Genomic DNA, 26539 nt, shown 5'->3' with positions numbered 1-26539 from the left:
TGCCAAAACAACCCGGTCTCGTCGGCGTTGAAGATTTCCGCGGATGAAAACTTCGCACAAATTTCTGGCCATTCCTTCGAAATCCACTGCTGGATATCCTGGCTGATGACGGCACCACTTTCCCCAGAAATGGTTTTGCCAACTATCTTATGGCGGTTCTTAAACCTCTGCAGCCACCCTGTGTTGTCGGCGAAGTTGTCATCACCGAGTGCAGCGGCAAACCATTTGGCTTTAGCCATTAGCATTGGGCCATCCACCGGAATGTTCTTAGCCCGCACCTCTAAAAACCACGCATAGAGGGCCTTTTCAACTTTCTCGTGGGCAGGAGCGCGCACACGACAAGCTCCCGACGTTCGTAACTCCGCCGCTTTCGACTTTATGTCCGCCTTGTTTTTTAACAAGGTGCTTAGAGTGCTCCGAGGAATCCCGAAGTCGTCTGCCACCGTCGCACTTTTCTCGCCCACCTCAACACGCTGAATGGCTTTCAGCTTTGTCGCAAAGTCCAGGTTCTTGCGCTTCTTGATGCTGCTTGTGCTTGCTGCAGCCATTGCTTCCGCGTCAACTCACCACGATCCAGTCACACGTGTCGTGAGACGCACGCAAAACAATAATGAGCACGAAACACAAGAACGTGCACAAAACACAAGAATTCACGTGCGCAGCCACCACCAACAAAGCGCTCGCAATGGCCACCTCCGAGGGCGACAGCGACGTACGAAAGGCACGAGCTGTGGTTGGCTGAGCAAAACTCGTGAAAAAGCAACAAGAAAAAAAAGGGCAAAAGGAGGAGGCCACCGCCGCCTTCGTTCCTGGCTACCTTTTCCGAGCCGATCACTATGGTTACCCGGGGGAAGGATGAGAGACATTGGGAGAGAGAAAAATAAAAGCAGTTCCGCAAGCAGGGTGTTGCCGCAAGTCGGAGAGCGTGAGCAGCTGGAGTACCGTCTGAGCCTCCCTCCCTCTCGCTCTCACATTTTCCGAGCCTTTCGGGGGTGGCGCGGAGCACGTGGGTGCAGCGAGTGCCGAGATCGCGCGGCGTTCTATATATCCAATGGCGGGTAAAAATATCGTTCGATATAAACGTACGAATTTCTATACTTTTACACAGAATTTTTAAGGGGATAATTTACGAGTTCGATACAGACAATAATTCGATATATGTGGGTTCGATATATCCGTGTTGGACTGTATTTCAAGTGTGGGATAAAAGTTCGTTTAGAATCTAAAATGAGGCTTAGAAATTTATGTTCATGGCTCACAGATAGCCATTCTCCATTAAGATCAATAACGGGCTCCGGTATTACACCTCTCTTATTCGAGAAGAGAATGCACATACTTTTTTGAGGGTTTAGTTTAAAACCGTTGTCGTCTGCTCACTTAAGACAATTTATTCAGGCCAAGCTACACTTGTCGCTTGCAGATACTAAGATTACATGATTTGTAACCTATACAGATATCATCCACATATACCGAATAAAACATTGTACATGGTGTGATAGTATGAAGCGAGTTAATTTTTACAACAAACAGAGTACAACTCAGCACTGCGCCTTCTGGCGCACCAGTTTCCTGAGTACATAGACTAGACAGGATGCTACCAAACCGAACATGAAATGTGCGGTTGCACAGATAACTTTGAATCAAGTTTAGCAAGTTGCCTCAGACGCCCATTCCAGCTAGATCACGAAGGATTTCAAAACGCCAAGTGGTATCATATGCTTTCTCTATGTCTAAAAATACTGATAAGAAAAACTGTTTGTGCACAAAGGCATCCTGCATATTTGTCTCGATGCGGACAAGTTCATCTGTTGTGGATCTATGTTCCCTGAAGCCACACTGCAAAAGATCTAGTGTCTTGCTGCTTTGAAGAAAATAGATCATGCGCCAGTTAGTCATTTTCTCAAAAAGCTTACATAGGCAACTTGTTAGAGCTATAGGCCTGTAGCTGCTGTCAAAGAGGGGCCTTTGCTCTCTTTCAGAATAGGGATTATGAATGCTTGCTTCCAGGCGAACGGATTGTAGCTGGCAGAGAATATATAGCGTTAAAAAGAGGTAGGAGTGTTTTGTGTGCTTCGGGGTGTAGGTGTTCAATCGTCTCGTAAACCAGTCGATCGTTTCCAGGGGCCGACTTATTACAACAATGTAGTGCAGCCTGAAATTCCGCCATGTTAAAAGGGCGGTTGCAGGATTCACTTCGTTTGCCTTTCCGATCCAGAAACAGTCACTCGGCTTGTTTTTGGTACCTCAGGAATGTATCTGAGTGATGCAATGAGCTAGAAATGTACTAAAAATGTGCCCCTGGACAATCAGCTTTATCCTCAAGAGTATTTCCCTGCGTGTTTACTACTGATAGAGGATGAGTTTGGCAACCTTTGATTTTGTTCACTCTGTTCCAGGCTTTTTTTTCGTCAGTATAAGAGTTCATGCTGGAAATTAATCTTTGCCAGCTGCCCCTTTTGGCACGGCACCGTGTTCTTCTACCCTCAGACTTTACTTTCTTGAAAATGATCAGGTTCTCCGTAGTTGGTGAATCTGGAAGGTGGCTCCAAGCATTATTTTAATTTCTACGTGCTACAACAGAACTGATGTGAGCATTTTCAGTGAATGCACCAAATTCACTGAAAATTAATTTGCTTTTTTAAATGCTGGTTGAACCTTCTTAATCTGTTTTTAATCTGTTTCTGTTTTACTGACGACTCTTGTTGCACATGCTCAGCTCTGATAGCTGGGGTACGTATACGTTCTGCATCTTTCCGAAAATAAAACAGTTGTGAGTAAGCGTGTGTCCCCCTTCACTGTGTCCTTGTCAATTGTGTGCGCTAAATATTTCACTATGAATTCTACGTGCTTCCTTACACTCGTCGTTCCACCAGGGAACACGTCGCTTACAGGGCAATCCATTTGTTATGGGGATACATATTGACACTGCGTCAACTATAAACGCCGTGAAATATGTCCCTGCATCATCGATAGAAAGTGTACAGATGTCATTCCAGGTCAAATGCGTGAGTTCCCTGTATCGCGTCCAGTCGGCACAATCGACTTTCCACTGGGAGACATGTGGAGAGCACTCTACATCTTTTGTTAGTTTTACGGCGACAGGAAAATGGTCATTGCTGTACAGATTCTTAATCGCGTTCCACTCCAGATGCAGCAAGAGTGGACTCAGTGTGATGCTTCAATCAATAGATGAGAATGTTTTGTTTGTGGCACTGTAGAATGTAAGGTCTTTCCCATTAAGCAAGCAAGCATGTGTAGTGAAGAGGAAGTTTTCTACTAAGCATCCTCTGACATCACAATGGCAACCTCCTCAAAGCATTAAAATCTCCCAGGACAATATAAGGTTCCGGAAGTTCATAGATAAAGCTGTGAAATACTGTTTTTGAAAAATGGTAGTTCAGGGGGATGTACTATAGAGAGGTAATTGTGACCAACTTATTAAAGAGTACCGCACAGACCGCAACTGCCTCTAGGGGCATTTTAAGATGTAACTGCCAACAAGCAACACTCTCATCTACTACTATTGCCACACCGTCTGACGAGGCAAGGGCCTCGTTATGGTCTTTTTGGTAAATGGCATACTGCCGGAGAAAGTTCGTGAAGGACACACAGCATCTTGGACACATAGCGCCTTTGGAGTGTAGTTATGCAAGAGTTCCTTAATGTCGTCTAGGTTGTGGAGTAAACCCCTCACATTTCACTGTAATATCTGTGTATCCATAATATATGTTTTGTGCTGTGTGCCTGCGAGATTAGATTAGATTAGCTCACGAGACCTTTCCAGGCCCCGTGATATGTGATTTTTCTTCCTGGCGCATCAAGGGAGCTGCGCCATTCCTTGAGCGTCTGAGGCGCCAGAGTTGTGCTCGTATCCATCACCTCATCTGAAGTGGTGTTTTAGGCCGATCTGCACAGGCGGTGGCCCTGGGTACAGCAGGCTCAGGAGTCTGCTGGCCCTCTTTTGCGGGGGATGGAACAGCGCTCGCTGTTCCAGTCAGGGGGCCTGATGGCGTGACCACCGTCACTTTCCATGTGACTTGGGCAGCCGCCGAATAACGTGGTGCTGCCCCCTGGCGCGCCACATCGGCATAGGAAGGACTAGACTGATTGTTTGAATAGAAACACTTATGTGCCTCTGGGAGAGATAGATTTAGTTTCACCTTGAGTTCTATTATTTGTTTTTCTTTTTTCCACGAGGGGCAGGATCGCGAGTAAGCAGGGTGGTCTCCTTCACAGTTGGCACAGTGGGTTGCTGAAGTGCAATGCTCAGGAAGGAGAGTGTTCAGTGAAGCTGCACTTGGCACAAGCAGTCCGCCCCCTGCAGGTTTGCAGCCCATGCCCGAAACACTGGCACTTGATGCATCGATGTAGATTTGGGATGTACGGTCTAACACGAAGCTTACAGTAACTGGTTTCAATTGATTCAGGAAGAATGCTGGTTCCAAAAGTGATAATTACATGCCTAGTTGGTATTTCTTTGTCATCTTGCTTTGTTTTTATCCTTTGCACCTTGACAACATTCTGTTCTTGCCATCCTCTAGTAATTCACTTTTGCAAAGTTCAAAAAGTCATCTTCCGAGATGACACCGCACACTGCGTTCATCAACCTGTGTGGACCAACTGAAACGCTAATGTCCCCAAATGCTGCAAGTTTCGAGAGCTTGTCGTACTGTGGCTTGTTGCAAACTTCGAGCAGAAGATCGCCACTTCCCATCTTCGTTACGTTATAACCTGGGCCTATTGCTTCAGTGAGAAATTTGGCTACAAGAAATGGTGGCATCATTTGGACTGTCTTAGTTTCACGCTGAATGTGAACAACGTGGTATTTGGGAAAAGACTCTTTCGGTTGAACGTTGAATAAAAGTTGAACGGTTCATCGCTGCGCCCCCTCTTCAGGGAGCGATCAGGCAGTGGGGGAAAAGCATTTGCCATAAAAAAAATTGGAAAATTCAGCGGCGATAGTGGCCACCCACTACCAAGCCCAACAAGGGGACGCTACAGGGTCGGGAGAATAGCTGCAGATGCCAACCATGCATCGCTGCTGTAACCTAATATAAAATACCCAAGGTTGCATATTTACACCACGATAACCCTTGCCACCCAGAATACAGAAGTGAGAAGAAGTGAAAAGAAGACAGAAAAGAGGAAAAGACAAGAGAGAAAGATGGAAGATTTGAGAGGAAAACAGGGAAAAGAGACTGCCAATTTCCTCCAGGCGGGTCAGTCTGGAGGTGCCGTCGTGTGAAGCAGAGGCCAAAGAAGTGTGTTGCCTCCGCCAGGGGGCCTTAAACGTCCAAACACCCAGCATCAGCTCAACCTCCAGGATCCCCCTTTCCCCAGACACGGCTAATGCGCGCACGGCTACATGCGGGAGAGCCCAACCCTCGTGTGCTTGGGTATGTGATGTCACAACACACCAAACGCCTGCTGATGCAGATGCCCTTGCAGGGTCCGCCCAGAGAGGTGTCGCCTAACAATGGAGGTGCGTCTCTTCCTTCATTCACACTTCTTTCTGTGACCGCCTCTTTCTTTCGCACTTCTTTCTGCGGCCATACTAGCTACGCATGCGGTGAAATGTCCCCTCCGTACACGTGGGGATGCCACACGGTCACACTTTGCAGTTTAGAGACGGTGTTGCTTATATGTGCTTGCACGTTGACATAGCTCAGGTGCCCGCATCAGGCGAGACAGTTGTGGTGTCCATGGCAAGAAATGTAAAAAACAAACAAAAAGCAACAAACATTGCGCTTTGGAGGCGACATGTAGCTACCTTGTCGGTAGGTTTCTAAGCGTCAACATCTGTTTTGTGCCCGTCACTCTTACTATACATTGCTTCGGTGGTGCGTGATGGCGGAATCTATGGAAAAGAGCAACAGTGCATGCCGAGGGCCAACAGCATCATTTTTGTGGATAGCTCATATATAGTGGCAACTTATGAACTGATGGTTGGTGGTTGGTGGGCAGAATGGTTAATTTTAGGGCTTTCAGTATAATAATCATTCAGAATAATTAACAATTTACCATGGTCCCCTGTAGTTCGTTATATTGAGATTTCACTGTAATGCCAAAAGGCAGATGGGTTGTGATAACGGCAGATGGCCGGAAGCGGCTGAAAGGATGAGCTGTTGTGGAACCACAATGTGGATGAAGCGGCCAGATACCTGGACGACAGGTCTGGTGGTTAAGATGCAGTCAAGTGCAATAAAAACGCTGTTACGGTTTGCAAATAGTATAGGTGTATTTTTACTGCACTGGGAAGTTACCCAAAACATTTTTCAAATCATTTCTGTTATCATTAGGTGACGCTGCCAAATCTACCATCGTCAGCAGTTGATGTGGAACAGTGAGGTGTGCTTGCATGTGTGCACACTCCAATAGTTCTGTGCTGTTCTCACGATGTATCATATGAAAACATGCAGACAAAAATACACTTGTAAACTCCAACCTCATTTACATTACCATCACTTTTCAATTTTTGCTGTTTCAAAAAGGTTCCCATAAATTTCACCCTGCATAATAAATGCACCCCCCCCCCCTGCTCTTCAACTTACTTTTCTTTGGTATTTCGGGAAAAAAATTCAGTTTATTCAGTGAGTATATACATATATAGAATATTCAAAAAAATCAAATAGTAGATATTTGATTTCTGAATCAAATTATTCTAACTTTCACTATTCAATATGATTCAGTGATATTCGAGTATTTGCCCACCCCTACTTTCTAGAGCAGCTGGGGCTCTACATATACCATGACTGGGCGCAAGGCTGTAGACAAACACAATCTGCAGTGTCAAACACGTGAACTAAGGTGAACGATTTAGACTAGCCACAAACACTGTAGATGGTCTTTTTCGCCTTACCATATATACTATCCTTTCTGCTGTTGTCTTTTACTCCCCCACTACAAACCCCCGTGCTGATTGACGTTCAGGAGTCAGCAGAGTCAGCTAAACAGTTACAGTGCAGCCAGCAGCAATTTCCTCTGTCACTTTTATAACGAATAAACAACCAATAACACATTTCTCTGTGGCATATATCATGCACAGTCAAACACTACATGTTTAACATATAAGATCAAGATTAAAGGCTGCATGGCCTATGTATTGATGCTGGCTAGTCACACTACTTAGGTTAATTTAAACTTGAAAATACACTTAATCACAGTCCTACTATTGGAAGCACATGTGTCTTGTGCTCATGACACATCCAGCCAAACTCACGTGGTAAAAAACTGATGCCTTCACTGCAGACAACAGCGACATGAAATGCTATCTAACCATGCTGAAGTTACCACAACAACTTCGTACAGCAGACTACTGATAGCTCCAACTCAGTGCACATCAATCAACTGTGCCACCTTAATGCATGGTGTTACAGTTGATTTCTAAGCATGAAAAGGATTGTGCAGACATATATGGCATTTCATAAGCGTGTTAACTAGACACTGTAGAACACAAAATCTAGAAAATGCTTGAGTCACAGACCAAGACAGCCTGCCCACATGATCAAAAATTGAATTGGAGAAGCGCGCAACACTGGGCTTGTTTCAGCAAAAAAAATGAATGAAGTCAAAACAGAGGAAAAGGACTCACCACAAAGTTGACCCCTTCTGTCTGCAGCATCTTTCCACACCCCGACTTGTCCTTGGTGTCCTTGACTAGGAAGGCCCGTGTAATGCTAGGCACGGAATGGAACACTGCTTTTGCAGACTCTTCTTCCACCAGCGAGGTGAAGTCAAATTTGCTCCCTTTAAGCTCAAGCTGGAATAAAGGAATAAAAAACATCTGAATTGGATCCCTTACTACAGATGTCTTGAAGTATGTGTTAGTAAAGGTTATTTTCAATTTATTTATTTTGTTATCCATAATACATTCAGGTATGGAATAGTATATATAGAAATAGGTCTCAAAGCTAAGTACTGTAAGGGCAAGACCTCTTGCTAACACTAACAGTGAGAAAAAATAAATATTACAGTAGTGAGCAAAGTTTATATATAGGCATGATATGTATGCCTAAAGACATATATAGTGGAATATAACTATGAAAACACAAAAACCACATAAGGATACTAAATCAAGCTACATATCATAATAAATGTGTAACTCAAATCTAAATAAAATGATGCCAGTGTTTTCTATAAGGTAGTGAGTCATGAATTTATAAATAATACTGAAGTAAAATTGGCAGTGAACTTACAGTACAGTTGAAACTCGTAATAACAAAAGCCTGAGGCAATGAAATTCTCGCCACAACAAAATGTTTTCACATCGCTGGCAATCGCCCATAGCATTCAATGCATTTCGCATCTTCCGACAACCAAATGTCACTAAACCGCAATCCCACATTAACGAAATTTGTCAGAATGTTAGTCACCACATTACCTACCCACGTAATGCTAACCTGAAGTACAAAAAGTGTGCAAACGCATTTTCAGCCAACTTAAATTGCATAAAATACTGCCACGGCACGCTTGTGTGGGTGCCACCAGTTTTTGTTAACAGATACAGTGAAGTGCCAAAAGTGATTTCAGATACCAGAAACATATTGTGGCTGCCATCTTAATTCTCGATTGCCCATTTCAAATGGCATGGCCAGATCGCTGCCTACCTGTAGTGAAACATAATTTGTGTACCATGCATAATGCATGCATATTGTGAAGCTTGGTGTGCATTAAGTTTGTCTGTGGTTTGTAGAAAAAACAAAGCAAGTCCACCGACGCGAACTTGTTAATGCGCATGAGATGAAGGCCATTGCATGAGCAGCTGTGATTGAGAATAGGGGCAGTGTCGCATCACTGAAAGTGAGGACATGAAAATACGGCCCTCAATTCAAGCACCCTGGTTTCAGTACACCCCAGCAATCATTATGTGAGGATTTCACATTGCCAGACGAACATTTGTCGGGAAACAACCGCATTTTCGGTCGATCACTTTTGCAAGATTTCATTGACTCGGCACCGGGTGCGTCGACGTCTACAGTGACGCCATTCTATGTGAATGAGCAACAGCATTCCTGGCATAAAGACAGCATGCATAGCACTGCAGGAACACTGCTCTTTTTACTTTTTATTAAACAGGCCCCTAGAGGCATTGTGTAAGGGGGGAGAGTACACTCAAAGATTATACAATAATTAGAATACATACATGAATACATATACAAAAAATACAGTGCAAGAAATGCGCTAACATGTAGTAATGTGGTGTTAAAAATTTTACAAAAGACAAACCGAATGCTTTTGAACGTGAGAGGCCAGTGAACAAGAAATTTTCACAAAGTAAAAGCTGCTCATGAGCCCAAAGCTGCTCATAGGCATTGGTGCAACTGGTGCCGAGTCAGGTGAACTCTCTCAAAATTGACCATATGGCTGAGAATACCGCTTCATGCCAGCACTGACCAACTCATGCACCACACTTTCTGCTGTCAGCAAAGTGGTTCTAGACTGGACGACCTCAGGCACAGCTCACCAAAGTAGGCTAATAAAAGTTTGACAGTAAACTTTAATTTTTTTTCAGTGCATCCTCAGTCTCTGCTGTCTTGTTTTACGAGAATGAAATTCTCGTGAAAGCAAACTTTCCACTTTCTCTGCCGATTTCACCATTTCAGATAGCATTACCGATTCATTGTCCAGTCCCACAGTACTTCGGGCATCTGGCCCTTATCCTATATTCCAGGTTTCTCCTGTTGTGCTCGTGAGGACAGAGGTGTTCGAGGTGTTCATCATAAGTCAGTGGCAGTAGCATCCGTACACAAGGCACAACTTCTTGAAAAGCAGAGCTAAAAGGACACCAAAGGCCAACACTGGCCTAGTACCTCATAATAATCATAATGGCCATTCATAATCACAGCAGAACAGAAAATTTGGCTGGTTGGCTTTGATGGAGAATGACGTACTGTAGCACGATAGATGCGGAACGAAGATTACCTTGTGTGCTAATTTTGTCTCGTCTCACATCCTCCGTTCTAAGCTACATCACATTCATAATCTGTGAACAACAGTGTGCCAGCTATAGGACAGGACAAAAAAGAAGCATGCACAGGTCCACTCCCAAGCAGGCCACACCAAAAGCTGGCTCACCTGGAACGTAAACGTACACCACTCCTCCTTGGCGTCGTCATAGTCATACTCCAGAACCCAAGTGTTGTACTTCACAACTGACTGTTGGCCACATGCAAATAGAAGAAAAGTCAAGCATTTAAAAAGGACTACTGGCATGACAGGCAGGAGCGGGAATTTCGGCAGTGAGCAGCTTATAACATGAAATAAAAACATATCATAAAAACGGGCTCCACTCGCAGCGTCCAGCCTTCTCCGCTTGCACGCCAGATTAAAAATGCTGGCTGCCATTTCTGTTAGTCCATTTGGCAGTCTGTCCTCTGTCCAGCCTACTCAGTGTCAAGTCTGTTAACATGGGTCAGACTGTTCTGCCTCACGAGGCTAGCCACCTGGTGCAGAATCCTGTTCACAATTGCAAAAGCAAGTTTTCACTTAGTTGGTTTGTTGGCGGCAAACACAACTACAACAACCTGAGCCAGACTCAGAAATGAACGCTCTCTTCTCCAGTGCTTTGGTTACACATGTAAGCGTTGTAGTCTAGAGTCAACACACGAATTCTGTGGGCAGACCTCGAACTGTATGAATGCAACCTTGCCTGGTGGAGCCTTTGTGAAGTGATCCCGTGGGTGCTTGGCCCACAGAGCAAAGCCAGACTGTCCCCGCATGTGAAGCCAGCTTAAAAGGATTCACGACACTACATTTTTTACATGACAATTTTTCATATATGTTATATGAAGGTCTGAACACTCTAAACCATACAAGAAAATTCCAGGGAGCATCAGAGTATCCTGAATCTTTGCAACTTACCAAAACACTTGTTTCTATGAATCAGTTTCGGTTTCACTACCTTGTCATGCATGACACATCAGCTCGCTCTGCTCTTGCAACTGCTATGCACTGAGTGCAGATGAAAGAAAACAAGCACAGCTCTTGCTTACTTTTTTATGAGCAATGTCATCATACCTAACCTAGCCATCCATTACAGCCTCGTTGGTAGCCCACTTTGCAGCTTTGGGACGTTACACCCCACAATTTAATACTATAAAGGAGCAAGATTCTCGGAATGATGAGTAAACAGGTGCGTCCCTCTGGCTCATAGTTGCGTCAATATAGTAGCTGGTCTCGAATCGCAAAATGAGGAACTTGGTGCTGAAGTGTACGTGATGCCGGAACTTTCGACATATTTGAGAGAAGGTCGAGCAGAGATGCACTTCAGGGATCATTACGCTGTGCAGCAGTGATAGTGTCAACGTCCAGAGAGGATAATGTGCACTCGCAGGAGGAGTCGTGACTGGCCTTCGGGGGAAGCGGCGATCGGGATAGCGCATCAGCGTCGGAGTGCTTTCGCCCGGAACGGTAAACCACGCGGATGTCATATTCTTGGATTCGCAATGCCCAGCGGGCAAGGCGGCCCGATGGATCTTTGAGCATCGACAGCCAACATAGTTCAAGGTGGTCGGTCACTACGTCAAACGATCGGCCGTATAAATATGGGCGAAACTTGCCAAGCGTCCACACAATGGTGAAACGCTCCTTTTCTTTAACGCTGTAATTGGTCTCCGCCTAGGTTAACGTGCGACTCGCGTATGCGACGACGTATTCTGTGTGGCCAGGTTGACGCTGTGCCAACACAGCACCAAGGCCTACACCGCTTGCATCGGTATGGATTTCAGTTGGCGTTTGAGGGTCAAAATGGCCAAGAATGAGTGCCGTCGTGAGAAGATGGCGCAAGGTTTTGAAGGCGTCGTCACACGCTGGAGACCATGATGAGAGATCTCTAGCACCATTAAGGAGCTGTGTGAGAGGCGATATAATTGACACAAAGTTTCAAACGAATCGCCGGAAGTAAGGTCAGGCCGATAAAACTGTGCAGCTCTTTCATAGTGGTAGGTTTCGGGAACGCAGTAACAGCACATAGCTTCTCGGGATCCGGGCGAATGCCCTCCTTTGACACGACATGGCCTAAAATTGTGAGCTGACGAACTGCAAATTGACACTTCTTCAGGTTAAGTTGCAACCCGGCATTGGTCAAGCAAGTGAGTGCGTGCTGGAGGCGGAGCAGGTGCGTTGCGAAATCAGGGGCGAACACCACAATGTCGTCAAAATAGCAGACAGGTTTTCCATTTGAGGCCACGCAGAACATTATCCATCATTCTTTCGAACGTAGCAGGTGCGTTGCAAAGTCCGAAAGCATGACAGTGAATTCATAGAAGCCGTCTGGTGTAACAAAGGCAGTTTTCGGGGATCGGCCTCTGCCATCGGAACCTGCCAGTAGCCTGACCGCTAATCCAGCAAAGAACTCGGCTCCCTGCAAACAGTCCAGACCATCATCGATGCATGGTAATGGGTAGACGTCCTTCAGCGTAATCTTGTTCAATCGTCGAAAATCAACACAGAAGCGGATGGAACCGTCTTTTTTTTGTGACGAGGACCACGGGAGAGGCCCATGGGCTTTGGAAAGGTTGAATGATGCCTCGACGGAGCATGTCATCGACCTGGTCTGCAATGACGCGACGTTCCATAGCGGACACGCGATATGGTCTTTGTCCCAGCGGTGAGTGAGAGCCAGTGTCGACGTAATGCTCAACTGTTGATGCACGGCCAAGAGATGTTTGCGCAACGTCGAAAGAACGGCGGAAGTGCTGAAGGATTGCGAGAAGTTGAGATCGCTGCGAATGCGTCAGATCTTCGGCGATGAATGGCCTGAACACCCCAGTCCATGTTGAGTCGGGTACGGAGAGGGCACTCAGTTCAGGGACGGCAGTAGAAGGCACTTCGTCGAGGACGGAGACAATTCGCGTTGAATCGACCGACTCAACGTAACCAAGGCATTCGTGGCAGAGCAGTGATAGCGGCGATGAAAGATGATTGTAAATGGGCATCGTGCTGACACCGGCGGCAAGGTCAAGAGCTGCAAAGGGCAAAGGAAGTGCTTTTCTGGTAACAAAGTGATGAGAGCGCATGAAGAAGACCGTCCTGTCGGATATGGTACTACAGAAGACTGGTACGAATGCTGAAGAGCACAGGGGAATGCAGGTGTCTTCTTTCACGCCAATTTTAGCGGCAGGGTGAGCATCGACGGAGAACAGGTCACCAAGGCGGAAAAGTTCAATCTCAGCCCGAGCGCAATTGATGATGGCATTGTGGCATGAGAGAAAATCCCTTCCTAGAATAACGGCATGGGAGCACGATGAAAGAACTATGAATTCAATCGTGTACAAAACGTCCCGTATGGTCACATGGGCAGTACAAGCAGCGGTAGGGCAAATGGGTTGAGCATTCGCTGTTCGAAGCGACAATCCAGACAGAGACCTCGCCACTTTACGAAGCGAACGGTAAAACCTGGCATCCATAACAGAAATAGCGGCACCGGTATTGACGAGGGCGACTGTAGCGACATCTTCGATAAACACATCAATGACATTGGCAGGTAAAGGAGGAGGACTTCGGCATGGCGACACTTGCGCAGTTCTTGCCTCAGGAACTGCAGCGTCTAGTTTCCCTCTTCGTTAGAGACGGGTCGTCGATGCATAGGGGAAAGCAATCGGCGATGTGGGGAGGGTGATCGGAGGCGTTCGAACCGAGGACGGCGATCAGTCTGGGAGTGAGCAGGTGATGGGTCGAAGGGTCCGTAAGGCGCATTTGAATCAGGCGGCACATAGGGCGTTCGGTGATCGTCATCGAACGCCTGCGATTGGCGGCGGCAGAACCTTGCGACATAACCAGGATACCTACATGCAAAGCATCTAGGGCAATTTTCCGGTGTACGCCACGGGTTAGCGACGGCAGTGGTGGTCCAGAGGACGGGAGGAGGAGGGCGGTGCACAGGCTGCTGGAAGCGACGCACGGGCACACTGCGAGGGACCATTGCAGCAACCGTAGCATTAGTGAACGATGTAGCCACGGCATCCTGCTGGTGAACAGCCGCCAGCGCTTCCGCGACCTCTTCATGGATCACGTTACGGATATGAGACGGCAAAGTGCTGGCAGACTTCTGAGTGACGGACACCAGAAATAGCTGTCGTGCGACTTCTTCGCAGATGAAATCCTTGATTTTGGTTATCAGGGAGGTTTGTTCGGGGTTGGTGGTCAGGCTGTAGAGTGACGCAGCATTTGGTGTGGGATGTCGCCTTGTCAGAGCTCGCTGCTTGCGTAATTAATCATAGCTCTGGCACAAGCTGATGACGTAGCCAACAGTGCGCGGGTCCTTGGCCAGAAGCATCTGAAACGCGTCATCATCGATTCCCTTCATGACGTGCTTGATCTTTTCCGCTTCCATCATGGCAGCGTTCACGCGCCTGCACAAATCTAGAACGTCTTCTATATAGCTGGTGAATGCCTCACCCGTGTCCTGTGCGTGTGTACACAAACGCTGCTCAGCTCGGAGTTTCCTGACGGCGGGTCGGTCAAATATTTCTGTAATCGACCTCTTGAATGCCGACCACGTTTTGATATTTCACTCATGATTTCTGAACCAGAGACTGGCCACGCCCGCGAGGTAGAATTATATGTAAGCCAGTTTGACCGAGTCATTCCATCTGTTGTGAACGCCCACCTGTTCGTAGGACGACAGCCACTCTTCAACATCGTTGTCATCGGTTCCACTGAAGATAGGGGTCTCCCGGTGGCAAACGGTGCCAGCGAAAGGGACGGGTGGCGATGGAAGAGTCTGCTGGTCGGCGTCCAGTATGGCGGACGGTAGCGTCCGAGAACGAAGTTTCAGGATGGTAGAATGGAATGTTACCCAGCACCTCCACCACTTATAAAGGAGATTTATTGGGGTTCATAGCGACCGCCGATTCTAGGATGCACCGAGCAGTTCCCGAGCTCAAACTCTGCTGCGCGCTTGATGCTGTTGACTCTGTGCGCACATTCGTTCTCTTTCTTACACTACTTCATTTACCCTGGTATCACAAATTAACCCGAAGTCAATCAATAAAGTGCGTGCCAACATATGCCGTGTTTCAAGAACACGGCATATGTGCTTCTAGCTGAAATATGAATGAGCTTGGCCCTCAGAAAATGTCCTGCTGAGAACCCACCTTTCTGGCCTGTGCTAGCATGCAATGTCAGGAAGGCAAAACCCCTGTGTAATGAGCAAAACCTGGTCACATCTCGAAGTGTTCCTTAAAAAAAAAATTCTGGAGTTCCATGTGCCAGAACCACAATTTGATTATTAGTCACACCATAGCGGGGGATTCCATAATAATTCTGACCACTTGAGGTTAACGTGCAGGCCATGTAGGGCACACAAACGTTTCATATTCTGCGCATATTTGAATGCAGCCACCATGGTCAAGGGACGATTCTATTTAATCATTTGATGAAAACAACAAGAGACTTAGTCACCTTGTGCTTAAATGCATTACAAATGCATTCTTAATGAGGTATTGTTTACAAAAACATTAATCTGAAAGCTAACAAGCATTATGTAGAAGAAAGACATGAGACATACAGTCAATTACTCATAATTCAGTCGTTCTTTTGCAGAAATGAAAAAGCCAACCCGCACTGGCATTGAACCCAGTTACTTCAAGTGTATCAGCGAATTCGCAGGCTTTTCCTTGGAGCATTTGGCCAGACACGGGAACGTTTTGCAGTCTGGCATCTTTGAACCATGCGAGAACAGCTTAGCCCACATTGTGAAGGTTTCCCAGTTGCAGCTGTTTTCTCGTAGGAGCAAGTTCCGATTCCCAGTGAAGCTTGACAATTCTTTCTCAGTCTTTCAAAATGGTCGTGATGGTCGATGGGACAATGCCACGCTGTCTGCGCACGTCGACTTGCTTTTTCTCTGCGTTAATTTCCTGCAATACGTCCAATTTGTCCTGCAGCGAAAACTGCTTTCGCTTCTTCTTGGCGCTGTCACTAGCTGCATTCGTCGTTGGATCTCACGCGAACATCGCCAAACCTTTGTCATCAAGTTCCTGGTGAAGTTTTGGTGAAGCAGTTGGCACTCGACATGGTGATGACGATAGCTACTGCACTCGCGGTTTCTGTTTCAGGCGAGAGCCGCGGTGCTTTTACTTTTAGCTGAATTCATAATATTGATGTTCCTCGGTTATAAAGGGGAAAATAAACTACATGCATTATTCTGTAACATGTGCTGCATTAAAATTCATAGTTCTGAAATATTTTTACATTGAAAATGACTGCAGAAGAGGACAGCATTACGTGAAGCCATCATTGCCACCATGTTTAGCATCTCGCAGCCTTGAACCAGCTCTGTCACATGCCGATCCGCTGTAGCTGTAGCCACTACCACAGTTACTCATTTACCGTGTATTGTATTTCTTTTGTGTATTTGCGTATGTTTACTTTGCCTATTAGAGTGTTTTTTTTTTACTCTTTTTATTTTTTTTATCCCCTTGAGGAAAAAAGTTTGAAATCACGTGATGTTGTACCACTCCTGCCTGGGCTTCCAAATGGAAGCCGGCAGTATTCTGAAATAAATAAATAAATAAATAAAATAAAGAGCACTAGGCCTAGCTGTTTTACATTCGCTACCAAGCTTCCTGCTCTTCAGTGCCATGTTTTTCATTGAAACAATTTGATGCTGTCAGCAATGGTGATGACTACACCTTTGTCATTATCGCTGATGGCTTCGAAGCCCAGAAAGCACAGCAAGAATTAAGCGCTGCATAATGTCATTTCCCAAGAGTCAGCTTTGCCGCGAAACTAGGATGTTATGCGCAGAAACATACCACCTGAGTTTTGCAGCGAAGCATACCAAGAATGGAAAGGGATTGCTGTCACAGGACACAGTACTATGTAGTCCTTAATTATAAATATGTGCACCTGCCATCTCCTGCCATGTTATGAGCACAAACATGCCGAATAAGTGTAGTGGCAGGACTTCAGAGCTATTTCCAACGTGCCTGTGGCTATTTGAGTTCTTGGGGCCACTAAAAGGCATGCGTTCATTTTATTGGACTGCCCAATGTTTCAGACGTTTCCACAGCCCCTGAGGTGTCCAAAAAAGTAGATGTTGACTGTATTTAATTTACCCTAGCTTCTTTCGTTTTGATTTACATGAAGCCCAGACATCTCAAACTATAAACATAGCTTTTACTGCTCACCTCGGTGGCTGAATTAGCTTTAGTAATGCAGGCGGAGTCAGAACTACTGAGCAGCGCATCCAAAATTTTGGTCGTTCTTATAAATTAAGTCTATGGGGCCAGTGGTAGTGCCGTGCACTTGTCCAAATAATTGAACATGTCCAAATTATTGTTTCCGATTAATCAGACAGGGACTGTATATCGCCCCCCATTTTCATCAAATAGGCCATCACATGGCCTAATTTCCTAGTTCTACTTCCTCACTTTGCACCAGCACAATTTCTCAAGGCTTCCCAGTATCGCAGCAGCTCTTGAAAAAAAAACAAAAAAACGGTGCCTCTTAACAAGACGTACTCATTTCTCATACAGTTGACTTCCGTTACTTCGACTCCAGTTAACTTGATTTTTCATTCAATTTGATCTTGACCGAACGTCCTGGCCGGTACTCATGCACTTCTATGTGCCCAAACTTTCCTTATTCCAATCCTAAAACTGGCCTTCAGCGGATAATTCAAACTTGACTAGACAGCATGCACGTGCCTGACCATGGGGGTCGGGTGCGTGCCTGAACATGGGCATGCGCCCGATGAGATTGACGAAACTGATCCAATTATCCAGCGAGTCGAATTGAACAAGGTGCAGGAAAACACCAAAACACACCACTGATTCATTGGCAGTATTTGCTCGAATCTTAATAAAACGTGCGCACACTTTCAATGCGTCTAAAGTAGAAAACTAACATACAAATGACTTGCAACTCCTAACCAAACTATAAATCTAATGTGCACCCAATTTTATTGTGATAGGAATTATATGGACACTCCTGGCATATTTTTGCCATCGCCGTGATGCTCCGTATAAAGTCCAAGGGCGATAACACCGTCGCCGCATGCCGTGTGCTGTATGGACAGGGTGGGTGGAAAAAGACGGCACTAGCTGGTGCGGCTCATGCAGCACAGTCACAGGGTAAGCTGGAGGAGCGGCACTATACGAGCTGCAATTTCGACACTACACACTACAGGGTCTTCACGTCATTTTCACGAGAACGATCTGAACTGTCTGGCCGGAGTCGATAGCGAGCTGCAGCTTTTCCTGCTCTCTGCTGAGCCTGATGTTGCCTGGTTGCAGCCGCGGGCATAGCTCTACGATTAGCTTCTTCAGCAGCGCTTTGTACCTTGCAAGGAGGCGCCATAACATGTACCAAGGAGTAAACACAGGTATAGAGACTACGTGGCGCACATGTTACATCCCTTAACCAGGGGCATGGTACACTGATGATGGTGATGTTGAAACGCAGCGGTGACATAGTCACCAAGACAGCTTGACTCAGTCAGGTACACAATATAAGATTTTTTCTAGCTTTCTTGTGTATACATCTCCTTAAACTTTTTTTTCCCCTCAAACCTTGTCTAACTACGTTGTACCACTACTGTGCATCTGCTACATGGAGTTCTACCTGGTGTAACAATGTGAAAACTGCAATGCGACATGTGCACGTATCGAGGCTACGCAGTGCGTATATCACACTGCACGTCTCCTCACATTTTCCACTGCATGCTAACAAGCACTGGCGTGGCTCAGTGGTAGAGTAGCTGGGTTTGATCTTGGCGAGAACTGTTTTTTTTTTTTTCCTCATTCCCAGTGATAGCTGCTACAGACAACGGACACCATCACAAACCCACAAAAGCATAACAGCCTATGCTGCAATAGGCATTTTCAAGAGGAGATTTGCTATCCTCTAAGCGTTGCCAAAACAGACGCTAGCACTAAAGGGTCTTTATTGGGGTCAAAACAGGCATCAGGCATGTAGGTGCAGACTGGTCAAGTTCAATGCATCCGGCGAAATCCAATTTAGGATGAAAATAACGAATGTTTGGGCACATAAAAATAAAAATCATTTAATAAAAATGCATAGGTGCTGGCCAGAACATTTCATCAGGATCAAATCAACCGAAAGACCTAATTAACTGGAGTCAAATTAACAGAAGGTTACTGTATGGAATAAAGAAAGATGTTCTAACAAGCTCTAGAACCATAGCCACAGGAAAAAGCGAGACCATAGTTGTTATATATCCCATCTACAGCACAGCAAAGTTGCCCTGAAATGAAAAGTGGGACTGATGTGTCCCACTATTGATCAAAGGGATAAGAAGTTTGCCAAAATGCTGCTGTCAAACATAATACACTGACCAATCATAGAATTTTTCATTTCACTATTTCTTAACTAACAGTAACTAACTAGTTCTTTACCTCATGTTTGTTCGTTGTTTCTTCTTGTGTGCTTGTGCCTGCCTGTATCATATTATGAGTTTATATATTGTTTTATATAGTTTGATTGTTTGTATTGATGATTTGATGTGATGATTAAAGTATTGTATCTGTATTGTATTGATACATTATGTAACATTATGTTGGTGTATCTTTTCACAGAAATGACTTTTTTTCCTCTTTTTACCACTCCCCTCTGTAATGATTCTGCCATGAAGGTACAATAAACAAAATAAATAAATAAATAAATAAATAAATAAATAAAGAGCAAGTGTAGGACTTACAAAAATCCTGGCTTGCTTCAGCTTCTCAGCCTTCTCATCGCGAACGACCTCCTGGAGTGAGACGAGGATGTCATCGGATGTGGCGCCCTCTTCAGCTGACGACAGAGCACGTTCAGTAGCTGGCACGTTCTCAGCACCGTCAAGCAACTCTTCGTCTGTAGCACAGAAAAAAAAACAAAAAAAAAACAGGGAAAGCTGTGATTGCAAGCCGAATTATTTTGGCTCTTCGTAGATCTACAAAAAAAAATATGTTCGAATTAACCTGCATTCAAGGTCTTGTTCAGCCCAAAAGGTTTAGTCATAACTTGTGCAACAAGTGTCTTTTCGCTTCATGTGGTTGTAAAGCACCAGAGGAACACGAACTGAATGCTTCAGACTTAATTTCTTTTTTCAGTTAGATTGATGATGATGATACTTTTGTTACCAAAAAAAAACAGACATCAAAGTACAGGATTTATTTAAGCGTGCTATAGTTACTGCCATGCCTTCGACTGGCAATGCCTGGCAGACAACAAGAAAGCCATAAAGCCATGTAACAGTAAACATTTTAAGAAAGGACAGGAGATTGCAACGTGAGCAATAACAAATGCAGAAATGTATTAGACTTAAGTTTGACTCCTGATCCACAGCGCTTATTGAAGACACAGGAATTCCCCTGTGTACAAAACTATGCAGTTAAAATATTTACTGAACCATGCAGTGGCATCAGGAAGGGGAGTTCACTGCTCACTTTACTAGTGCTGAAGTGCAGGTATATATGAAGTTACGAGGGTGAAAAGCTTCAAAGGCCCAAATCAAGATCTGCCAGTGCAACCATATCCCGTATGGAAGCACTACAACTGTTTTATGCTGTTCACATTAGGCATTTTTGATTGCAATCAAGCCCAATCATAATCAAATTTCTCAATCACAAATGGCTGCTTCTGCAGCTTGTGCGAAGGAATTAATCAAAATTGAGAAATTTGATCCTGATCAGGCTCCACTATGATTGAAAGTGCCCATGTGACACTGGTATTACTAAACTTGGATGGGTCTCGATGAGTACCAACCTGTGACCTCTAAATAATGAGTATTTTTCACCATGATCATAGTTATCATTAAAAGGGTCCAGCAACATTTCTTTAATGTGTCCCGCAACTTGCTTAGTTGCTGGACAAGAGAGTCATAATTATACAAGCTCAAATATATACAGTGGACTCTCGTTAGAACAGACCCTGAGAATCCTGACAAAAAATGACAGTTTTATTCGAAGTCTGTAATATCCAAAACGCCTCACTTCCGAAACTTTGGTCACAATGTGTAACAACATTATTGCAAAGAGTGAGTGACAAATGTCCAAAGTAAAAAACAAAAAAAAAATCGCTGTTTCATCCAAGAGGCGAAGCATCGATTGTGAAAGCATATTAGTGGACAACTATACGAAGTAAGGATAGTAGTTTTATTGGCCGTATAAAGTTGTAAACATTCACTTACTAACTACATTAACAAGCATGATGTCATGCGCACACAGGTAAACATAAACACATCTCACTCGATGACTGAAAAGTTGTCAAAACGGAGTGAGGAAGTGAGGTAGCAGCGAGCAAATTTACCTTCGTGCTCGCTTTTGTTTCAATGCGAACGTCGAAAGCACAGCTTACACGAAGCTACCGACACTGGGTGCACTTTGTCTACGTTGCAGACCGCTTTCAAGCTACGGCACCCGCGTGGGCACGTACTTTGTCCACATCACAGATTACTCTCAAGATATGGCGCCCGTAAGCAACAAACACCTGAGCAGAACTCCCCTCACCCCGACCCCCTGTACCTCGCAAACGAAAGACGGCACGCTTCGGCCTAACCTTCCTCCATCACGCACGCAATATTGAGCCGCGATCATCAGCTAACCCTCACAAGTCAGTTGTCGCCCGCATTGACACGGCAAAACTCCATTTTATACGCCCAATTTTGACAAAATTGCCGCCAATTTCGTCCACTGTAGCTGATATTCCATTGTAACGTGGTCCATTAAAAGCGAACTTTGTTGCATTAATAAAACAGGTCGAGCAAAATAAGGCTGAAATGAGATCCGTTATAGCCGAAAGTCTGTTGTACGCAGGTCTGTTGTAACGAGCGCCAAACTGTATTGGAGTCCAAACTCGTTTTAATGAAGTTGAAGGGGCACAAAAGTTACTCTGCTATAGGCACGCATGACCTTGACTAGAAATATTTACAATTAAAATGGCTACACTGTGGTACCATTACAGTGGCCTGTCTGACTGTTTGGTGATTGTGCACTACACGATAAAAAATTGTCACTGGCCAAATTTTAGGATGCCTTGCTTTTTTCAACGATTATCGCTTATCTGTTTTTTTTTTGTTATTGTTTTTTGTCATAACCAATTCTTTAGTTTTTTATGTATGCAAGATGTGTTGCCGCATGCCTTGTTCAGAGTCAAGGTGGATGATGCTTGGCGCTTTTGCGAGATTGTGCCAGATGCAGGACCTTTGAATTGATGCCGATGGCAGCATGCAACATAGTTTTCAAGCAAATAGTGTCTGCAAAATGTCCAGTTACCTTTTGCTTTGCGAGAATGTAGGGTCTGTAACTCATAGAAATACCGACCACCATAGGTCCGGGCTGAGCAAGCCACAGGGCCACATCAGCCGTTGCGCCTCATGCAATCGAGCAAGCCATTGGGCAGTAGGAAAACACAGTCCATTGACCCAAGTTAATGAAAACAGGTTTATTTGTCTCCAGCAATTCCCAACACTGTACAACACCTGGTCCCGGGCAGGTGGCAGATGCAAAGAGGCTCCTGTGCCAGGAGCCAAATACAGAAAAGGGTACCGCTAGCATGTCGCTGTGGGAAGATGGCTTCCCATGACATGTCGCTAAGGGAAAAGTGCCCCCCTGGCTATGCTGCCGACTCTCGCAATAGCAGATGAGCCCGCTTGCAAGAGCTAGAGCAACATCTGTCAACTTGGTCTCCAGTAAGTGTGGCTTGGCATAGTATGACCACACACAAGCAATAGGCGCTGCTCTTCGGCTTAACATCGGGATAAGAATCAGTGCAAGGTATGTGCTCGCTCTAGGTGTAAGGCACCGCAGATGAGCTCCACTACAAACAATGCGCAAACAAAGGAGCTGGCGGACGAGAGGAAAAATGTGTATGACCCTGTGCTGTCCCGGTGAGGTCTCTCTCATGTTCACTCTGCTGATTGCACCAATCATGCCACCACTACTGGCAGCGCGAAGTGCCATAGCTGAAAACCAGTAAGGTGAAAAAGCCACCCCTGACAAACGTCGTGGGTGAAAAGGCAGAAACATAGGGACGACAGAATAGGCAAACGCCCACACAAAAGTGCTGGGGCACACCTTGGTCCCCATGAGAAGGATTCCGTATATCTGATGGCAGAGAAGCCTTGCTTCGTTAAGACAAAGTACTAATGGCTGCATGTATTTCAGTAGAAATTTGAAGGGAAATTTTAAAGCAAAGCTTTCTTTGCCTCTTCTCCCGAATTTCCGGGTGCTGCTGCTGCTGTTGTTATGACCTTGCTGCGCATGCCGCTTGCTTTCTTGCAACACCGCCAGATGGCGCTTGCCTCCTGGTTGTGCTCACATGCACTGCTGGATTTCTCGCAAAACTACCAGATGGAGCTCGCCTCCGCACATCCCAGCCAGCGGCACTGCTGGCCAGGATGCATAGTTTGTGCATATGGCACGTGCTCTGCTTGATTTCCTATGCGACAAAAATGCAGGTGCTGGACTGTGGGGGTCACGTGCTGGGCTGTGATAGCGTAAACGTTACAATCGTCCATAGCCTGAAGAGAGCACTTGGAACTGGCGTCTACAGCCTGCTGGCCACGTATGTAGAAGCAGCTCGTAAACAAGGGCAAGCAAAATGGCTCCAAAGTGTGCACTCAGTATCAAGGACACCTAATCCCGAAAAAAGCATCACACGGAACAGGAGCATCTTTGCTAAGCAGCGAAACATGGTGCAGACCACGAATTTATGTATATAATGTATACACACAATTACAAGGTCTGTTAGAAAAGTATCCGACCTTTGGCCGAAGAAAAAAAACTGGCATAAGTGGAGTGTTGGAAACCTAACCACCCTCAAATTAGTCTCCTTGGGACTCCACACACTTCTCCCAGCGGTGCTGCTATTGTTGGAAGCATTCCGAGAAGGCCTCTTTCAGAATGGAGTTTAGCTCAGCTGTCGTTGCAGCCATAATGTCCTCCCTTGTCTGAAATCGCACTCCTTTCAATGGCCTCCTGATTTTGGGAAACGGCCAGAAGTTGCAGGGGGCCAATCAGGAGAGTAAGGAGCCTGTTGAACTGCAGGAGTCTGGTCTTTCGCCAAAAAAGGTCTGAATCAAGTGCGAGGAAGGTGCAGGAGCATTGTCGTGATGGATGCGCCAATTTCCTGTTGACCACAACTCCGGTCTCTTGCGCCGCACAGCATTGCGTAAGTGACGGACGACATCCCTGTAGCACTCTTTGGTGATTGTTTGAACCTGTGGTGCATACTCGTGGTGTGCCACACCACGAGAGTCAAAGATAGCAGTCAGCATCACTTTGATGTTGCTGCGCACTTGGTGGGCCTTCTTTGGTCTTGGTGACGTGGAATGCTTCCACTGTGGCGACTGGGATTTGGTTTCCGGGTCATTAAATCTTCTTTCTGGGCGAGTTGGTGCATACTTGACATAAAAATTGTTACAGCGCAAACACATGCAACCACAAAGTATGAAGGACAGGACACAAACGCTGACTGTCAACTAAATTTTATTGACGGAAGGCGGATACCTTATATAAGGGGAAAGGCCGAAGTTAAGGGGGAAGGGAGTGATACAATCAGGGAAAATGACAATGCGCATCGATGAACGAACGTGCCAGCAGTCAATGGAATCAGGCGCAGAAAAAACAAGAAAACAAAAAAACTAGAAAAACACTAGCAAAAGGCGAGGGATACTAACATACAATGAAATCAGTAAGCAGTCGCTTTCAAAAAATGAAGCTTTGCCGCAAAAAGCGATACAGAAGGATGCATCCTCGCATCCTGTGCACAGGATGCACAGGATGCGAGGCTCGTTTGGGAGAGATGAAGATTCTCGGCAAGAGTGCCGGCGCGACGACGCGCGTCAGTTTGGAAGCGTTCCACATACACAAATATGGCAGCAAGTGCATAAGCACCCCTTCTGTATCGCTTTTTGCGGCAGAGCTTCATTTTTTTAGAAGCGACTGCTTACTGATTTCATTGTATGTTAGTATCCCTCGCCTTTTGCTAGTGTTTTTCTAGTTTTTTCATTTTCTTGTTTTTTCTGCGCCTGATTCCATTGACTGCTGGCACGTTCGTTTATCGATGCGCATTGTCATTTTCCCCAATTGTATCACTCCCTTCCCCCTTCACTTCTGCCTTTCCCCTTATATAAGGTATCCGTCTTCCGTCAATAAAATTTAGTTGACAGTCAGCGCTTGTGTCCTGTCCTTCATACTTTGTGGTTGCATGTGTTTGCGCTGTAACAATTTTTATGTCAAGTTTCCGGGTCGTACCACCCAAGATTCGTCACCAGTGATTATGGTGTTCATGAAGTCGGGGTCACTGTTTGTGGAATCCAGCATGTCCTATGAGACTTCAATATGAAGTTGCTTTTGCTCCACCGTGAGCAGCTTCGGCACGAATTTCGCCGCAACTCTCTTCGTGGCCAAATCTTTGGTCATAACAGAATGTGCAGAAAAAGTGCTGATGCCCACCTCTTCCGCAATTTCTCAGATAGCCACACGACAGTTCCGCATCACCACAGTGTTCAGTTCGGCAATGACCTGGTCATTTCGGCATGTTGATGGCCGACCGGAGCGTGGCTCGCTCTCCACCGATGTGTGGCCGTCTTTAAACCGGTTGTACCACTCCTTAATCTGTGTGCTGCTCATAGCATCGTCAACGAAAGCCATATGAATCTCCCGAATGGTTTCCACTTGGCTGTCGCCCAGTTTCTGGCAAAATTTGATGCAGTAGCACTGCTCCAGTCGCTCCACCATTTCCCTTGCAATAAAAAACCGATGAGAGTACTGCGCACTGCCTCACTGAAATGCTGTGTGCCAGCGACTGACGCTATTGGCAAGCGGGAAAAAATTCTCGCATGCGCATGAAGTTTCAAGCTCAGCTGACGCAAACACATTTGTTCATATCCATCAGGTGCTCGCAATAAAAAATTAGGTCGGATACTTTTCTAACAGACCTCGCGTATTCATTGAATTACATACAGCCCCATAATTTCATTAAAACTTAACACTTAACAACAAAACACTGAACAACTCTCATAAACAGACTGGCGGTCCCATGCCACCATCTTCCTAATAGGTGGGTGTCCCTTCAAGCATCTAAAACTCCCATAGTTGCGAGGCCGCAGGCCAGAAGAGCACTTGTGCTTGTTTTAACGGTAGATACTCGGGGGCAGCGCACGTCTGCCTCTTGGTGGCACCGGATTCAAACCCAGCCCCTCCCACATACGAGGTGGATGCACTACCATTTCACCACTGCTGCAGTTAAAAAAAGGAGTCTGGCGGTCCCAAGCCGCCATATTCCCATAAGGTGATTGTCCTTTCAAGCATTTGGAACTTGAGAAGGGTAGATATTCTACCTCGTTGGTACGACATACTGCAAGTGAATTGCAAAAAACAAGGAGAGATAGCGAGTGTGTTGTACCCTCTGTCCGTCCCCAATTTTCACGCTTCACTTGCAGTTTGCAATCTGGAACTCCCGTAGTTGCCGAGCAGCCAGGAGAAAGCTTGTATACCCATTTTACTGGTACAGACACGACAGCAACACTCGTCTGCCTCCCACAGTGGCGACACAAGCAAGGGGCACTCAGAGACCTTTGCCAATCTCTATA

General features: G+C 45.6%; 1 protein-coding gene and 1 pseudogene across 1 annotated transcript in view; both read right to left on the bottom strand.

The window, feature by feature from the left end:
• The window catches only part of Polr1A (RNA polymerase I subunit RpI1), a 304676-nt gene that overhangs the window by 30472 nt on the left and 247665 nt on the right, over nt 1-26539 (bottom strand). The window contains exons 26-28 of the mRNA XM_065452564.2: nt 19661-19815; nt 10075-10155; nt 7592-7759 (exon numbers count right to left, since the gene is read on the bottom strand). Of these exons, the coding sequence (XP_065308636.2) occupies nt 7592-7759; nt 10075-10155; nt 19661-19815 (404 nt within the window). The remainder of the gene's footprint in view (nt 1-7591; nt 7760-10074; nt 10156-19660; nt 19816-26539) is intronic.
• On the bottom strand, nt 25176-25685 carry LOC135918859 (protein GVQW3-like; annotated as a pseudogene).

Source organism: Dermacentor albipictus, chromosome 9 (genome assembly GCF_038994185.2).
Source record: "Dermacentor albipictus isolate Rhodes 1998 colony chromosome 9, USDA_Dalb.pri_finalv2, whole genome shotgun sequence".
Classification (NCBI taxonomy): Eukaryota; Metazoa; Arthropoda; class Arachnida; order Ixodida; family Ixodidae; genus Dermacentor; species Dermacentor albipictus.
Note: the sequence above shows the minus strand (reverse complement) of the source record. Positions and strands in the feature narration are given on the sequence as shown.